Here is a 5,440-nt window from a genome sequence, read left to right as displayed (position 1 = left end):
AGATAAAATCGCTGAAGTTGATGGATGAAAAAACTGAAGCTAATAGCCAGCTAAAATATTAGCTAAATGCCAATTTAGCCTAAAGAAACAGAACAAATAAGTTGGCCAAAACAGCTAGCATGTAGCTGAAAAAATAGCTAAACTGAAAAGAGGCTAAATTAGCCAAAACAGCTAGTGTATATATGTTAGCTTAACTCCAAAACAGCCTAAATAACTTTTAAAAAGCCTAAATTAGCCAAAACAGCTAGCATGTAGCTGAAATATTAGCTTAACTCTAAAACAGCCTATACAATGTTAAAAAAACCTCAATATTAGCCAAAACAGCTAGCTAGCGTGTAGCTCAAATATTAGCTTAACTAGAAAATAGCCTAAAAAATCTTAATAACATCGAGCCGTTTATATCAATAAATAACATGATCTGGAGGGCCGGATATAATTACCCAAAGGGCCGGATCTTGACTTTGACACATGTCCCCTAGGAAGTCTTCCTAGCAGGGAACGTGGGAAAACCACCAAACCTGGAAAAAAAATCTGAACATTTTTACGACAAAAGAAGCAAAACTTTTTACTTTAGGAGATTTAATTACACCCATTTGCCCCAACAACCCTCAGCAAAGATGTAAACCTGTTTGCAGTCAAAGTTTCTAAATGTCCCTGAAAGAAAACAATCAGGGGATGGCGGGAATGTCGTTGGTCGCCTTGGTCATGATCATCCGCTGGATCCTCAAATTGGCCTTGATGAGCCAGCGCTCCCGACAGAAGACGCTCAGGAACGCCCTCCTGAACTTGTTCCCCGACAGAGTGTACAGCGCCAGGTTGAAGAAGGTGTTGATGGCCGCCAGCGGCCTGGAGATGAGGTACACGGCTTGCGTGATGTGGCTGCTGCACTCCGAGGTGTTGCTGTTCAGCGTCCTCATGTTGTGCTGGGTTTCGATCCACAGGCCGCGCAGGATGTGGTACGGCAGGAAGCACAGGACGAAGAGTCCCAGGATGAGAACCAGCATGCACTGCGCCCGGTTCCGGAAAGAGTTGGTCGGGCTCGGCCCCTTGGCCAGCTCCCTGACGATACCGATGTTGCAGAAGAAGACCACCAGCAGGGGGAGCGCAAACCCGATGGCCGTGAGCAGCCAGCTGTACTCGCGCACGGCGGTGACCGGCTCGGTGCTGGCGAACACAAGACACTGCGTGTTGTTGTCCTTGTCCACGCTCAAGGAAACGATGGTCAACATGGGCGTGGTTTCAGTGGCGGCGATGGTCCACACGGTTAGACATGCGATGGTGCCCCAGAACTTATCCTGCACCTGCGCCGCCCTGAACGGCTGCACCACCACCACGTAGCGGAAGATGGCGAGGCAGGTGAGGAACAGAATGCTGCCGTACAGGTGAAAGTGAAAGGCGAAGCGCATGAAGCGGCACATGAAGTCGCCCAGCATCCAGGAGCCCTCGTTGATGTAGTAGTAGATCAGGAAGGGCATGGTGAGCACGTACAGCAGGTCGGTCAGCGCCAGGTTGACCATGATGATGCTGCTGCTCTTCCAGGGTCGCAGCTTGGTCAGGTAGATGCTGATTGAGATCATGTTCCCAAACAAGCCCACGATGAAGATGAGGCTGTAAGCCACGGGTAGGTAGTACCGCTTCATGAGCCGGTCCACGTCCATGCAGCTGTAATTGACACTGTTCATGATGAAGGCCTGATGGAGAAAAAATGACAACTTTAGGAACCTTCTAGATGTTGGGATCTTTCAATGAACTGATGGCTCTAGAAATGAACTCTTTTAAGGTAAGAAACCTACAACTACAGCTGGAAAACAGAAACAGCTAAAAAAAGAAGACAGAATGAGCAACAAACTGTTTTAGACCACAAATGGTTACTTAAAAATATATTTCCTAAAAGAATTTGAAAAATTTTAAGACATTCATTTTAGTCAGCAGTGTATGTTTAGGTCGACCAAATGTTAGCATTAGCCATTCTATGGGTAATTCCCTTACATGTTAGCATCAAGCTAACAGACTTTAGCTTTTTGTGCTAAATTCATTTATATTTTTATAAATTGATTTTTTTATCTATTAAGCTTAAATCGATTCAAATCAATTAATCAGTTTTATCAACCAAGACCTAATCGTTTGATCCATGTCATTTTCTAGAACATAGTTTTTGCAGAGTGGCACAGAGCAACCCTGCCCGCCCCTCCCCTTCACATTGCTGAAAGCATGTTGAAGGAGCAGCCATCATGTCAAAAAACGACGAGTTGGGGCAACCCCAAAACGTCAAAAAGTGGCGCGGAGGGGGCCCAACCCTCGGGACCCTGTATGAGCCAAGTGTTGGAAACCCATGATTTAATAGACACAGACAGCAGGTCAAAAATAAAAAGCCAGCACGTTAAAAAAAAAATTAAAAAATTGGGTGGCGCCGAGGGGGCCCAACCCCTGGGACCCTGTATGAGCCAAGTGTTGGAAACCCATGATTTAATAGGCACAGACAGCAGGTCAAAAAATAAAAAGCCAGCACGTTAAAAAAAAAGAAAAACAAGAAATTGGGGACAACAAAACGTCAAGTGGCATGGAGGGGGCCCAACATTCAGGATTCGATACTGGTACTGCTTCCCGAGGGATGGAGACCTGGGATTTATTGGAAACAGCCAGTTTATCAAAAAATGAGAAAAGAGGGGACGTCAAAAATCATCAAAAATTGGCGCAGTGGGGGGCCCAACCATACGTCCTGGCCAATGTTTAGCAGGTGGGATGCGTCACCTGAACTCTAGTGCTGACTAAACCTTAGAGAGTTCCATCATTGCAAAAGAACCAATCAAGAACAAGAATTCCTTGTCAATTTGAGTCTAAAAATGTGGTCAAACCCTCCTAAAACATCATTTTATAACCTCACGCTCAAGAGCACTTGTGTTTAGAGACAAACAAATATAATTTTTATGAAGTAAAAACCTGGATTTTGTCGCCTACGTTTGTCCCTAAACACAATTTTAAAGAACTTTAGCGCAAACGTGGAACCCGGGCTTTTCAAATTAAAAGCATTTTCGAACAAATGCTGCTTCAAAAAGATTTGAATTAAAAAAATAGAAAAAAAACTATGGAGATCCAAAACTGTAACAGCAGATCTAGGACATGTTGTCCGGAGCTTCGTTTTAGCTGCTCCGAAGGGCAATAAAAATCAGATTTCCCTCAGTCGTCGTTTCACTGTCAGCAGCAATTACGGCTGCAGGAAGGGAAGGACGGACGAGCGCGGAAACCCGGAGGAGAGCGGAATCGAGAAGAAAAAGCAATCAGGCAAACTCAGTGGGAAAGAAGCAAACAATATCTGGTTTCCTTGTCAACAGTTCGGTTCCTGAACGCCACGCCAGGCTGAGAGCCGTTTCTAGCATCTCAGCATCAGTGAGAGATGTGCAAGGTGCCACTTATCCATCATCACACAAACACAAACTCAAGTACCTTAAGGAGATAACAGCGGTCCGAAAACTCATTTCAGGTTTAGGAGACAAAAAAGTTTTACTCACTTTTAAGTTACAGAGTCTTCATCTGTCCTCCTCAATCCTGAAGTGTTTCTGTTTTCCTCCTCTCACTCCTCTTTCCACACCCAGAGAAGGAAAAAAATCTACCTCCAGGATTCCTGGAGTCACGATGATCCAACCACACGATGTTTTCCATGTTTTCCTCAGAAACAAGAATCCTGGGTTTTTGTTTTGACCTCAAACGGGCTTCTTCCTTCGGCTGGTATGAATCCGACTCCGGTTCTCGGTATCACAGCAGGGCAGCGGTGGATACCGGAGAAAGCTAACATTTACTGTAAATATGACCTTTGACCTCACACGCTCTATCATCAACAGAGGTCTGCTTTTTATAGGAAATTCACGGTACTTTCATCAATAAAGTCAACAATAAACCCCAAATCCAGACGAGGAATGAGAACATTGATAATTATTTTGGCCAAAAAAATCCACTTCTGACACTGAAAAGGTTAAGAAAATTTAGTCTTCAAACCCAATTGGATTCTTTGATATGTTATTTTTTTTAATTCACAACAATGGTTGTGTTATGGTGCACAGAAAGAGAGAAAAACAAATAAGACTTTGGGTTGTTTTGCTCTAAAATGTTGATTTTGTGTAGCTGCTTTTAAAAAGAGTAAATTGTGTGAACCGATGGTTTATATTTGCTACTTTTAGTATAAAACTGGGGATTATGGGTAAAAAAACATCAGTCAAAAGACAAACAGAACACGTTGGTACAATTTAATTTAGGTGCAAACATTCATTCTGCTACAACAATGCAGCTGACATCTAACAAACCTAAATTCTACTGCAATTGTTTCCACTTTAACAATTTCATGTTCTTTTTCACCCCAAATTTGTATTTTTAACAAATTTAAAGCTATCAAACGTACCAAAAGAATATAATGAAAAGGAAATAAAGAATAAGAAATGTGAGATTGAAGTGAGGCAAAAAATACAAACTCCTTGTTGTTGGTTGAATTGGACATTTAGGGTCTTAGTTTGTACTTTTATGCAAATTTAAAGCCCCACCCCAATGAAAATGGTATTTTAAAAATGTTCTTGTGGCATATTTCTGATATTAGAGGAATACTTGAAACAGCTTTTCTGAGTGTGATGAATCAGGAGCAGACAAAAAGAAATCCGTTTTAAAAAATAGGGATGATGGGATACCAGTGGAGGCTTACTTCCATGTCAACTATTCCCTAGTGAGTTTCCAATGAACTACAGCCGCTCTGCAGAAACTATGTCCTAGAAAACAACATACGTTTTTTTTTTTTTGGCTTAAACCACCATATTCATATTTAAAAGACATCTGAGAACGCTTCTACAATAGATCAATTGGAATGGGACTTTAAGGCTAACCTGTGTTGGATTTTGCTGTAAAATATCAAATCCAATTATCTTTGTCAATAAAACTGTGCTTAACCCTTTTGAAACTTTAAATTAGGATTAAATGTATTTTTTGACCCTTTATGGCAACACATTCTCACTCCAAACTCATCATATATGGACATATGGTTCGGGCCCGCTCCACGCCACTTTTTGACATTTTAGGTGTCCCCAACTCCCCATTTTTTATCTTCCTGGCTTTTCCCTTTAACTCAGGGGTCCCAAATCTCCAGGCTACGAACTGTCATTGGTCCCAGGGCTGCTTGGTATTAGCCAACAGATGCTAATTGGGGGTCCCCAACCTTCGGGACGCAAACCAGGAGAGGTACCCAAACCCTTGACCCCTAACTCGGGACCATGATCCTGGCAAATTGGGATACTGTCCCAAGGAGACAAAGTCAAATTTAAAGTCAACTTTATTGTCAATCCTTCATATGTGCTGACATAAAATGAATTGAATTCAGTTTCCTGCTCTCCCAGAAAAGACAATTAACAACATGAACTAATAAAAATATAGAGAAGATAAAAATATAGAGAAGACGCCCATA

The 5,440-nt window shown here is 42.2% G+C and overlaps 1 protein-coding gene across 1 annotated transcript; it reads right to left on the bottom strand.

The window, feature by feature from the left end:
• Nucleotides 1-526: 526 nt before the first annotated feature.
• Nucleotides 527-3,606, bottom strand: LOC112138329 (2-oxoglutarate receptor 1-like). Its single transcript, XM_024260888.2, has 2 exons — nucleotides 3,510-3,606; nucleotides 527-1,691 (listed from the first exon to the last, which is right to left on the bottom strand). The coding sequence occupies exon 2, from the start codon at nucleotides 1,680-1,682 to the stop codon at nucleotides 669-671; it is 1,014 nt and encodes a 337-aa protein (XP_024116656.1). The 5' UTR covers nucleotides 1,683-1,691; nucleotides 3,510-3,606; the 3' UTR covers nucleotides 527-668.
• Between the last annotated feature and the right edge of the window lie 1,834 nt (nucleotides 3,607-5,440).

Source organism: Oryzias melastigma, unplaced genomic scaffold (genome assembly GCF_002922805.2).
Source record: "Oryzias melastigma strain HK-1 unplaced genomic scaffold, ASM292280v2 sc01127, whole genome shotgun sequence".
NCBI lineage: Eukaryota > Metazoa > Chordata > Actinopteri > Beloniformes > Adrianichthyidae > Oryzias > Oryzias melastigma.
The sequence above is the reverse complement of the archived record's forward strand: the minus strand, read 5'-3'. Positions and strand labels throughout refer to the sequence as shown.

Bases quoted from the DNA above. Each gene is read 5' to 3' on its own strand.
- LOC112138329 (XM_024260888.2), bottom strand. From the start codon at position 1,682: ATGAACAGTGTCAATTACAGCTGCATGGACGTGGACCGGCTCATGAAG.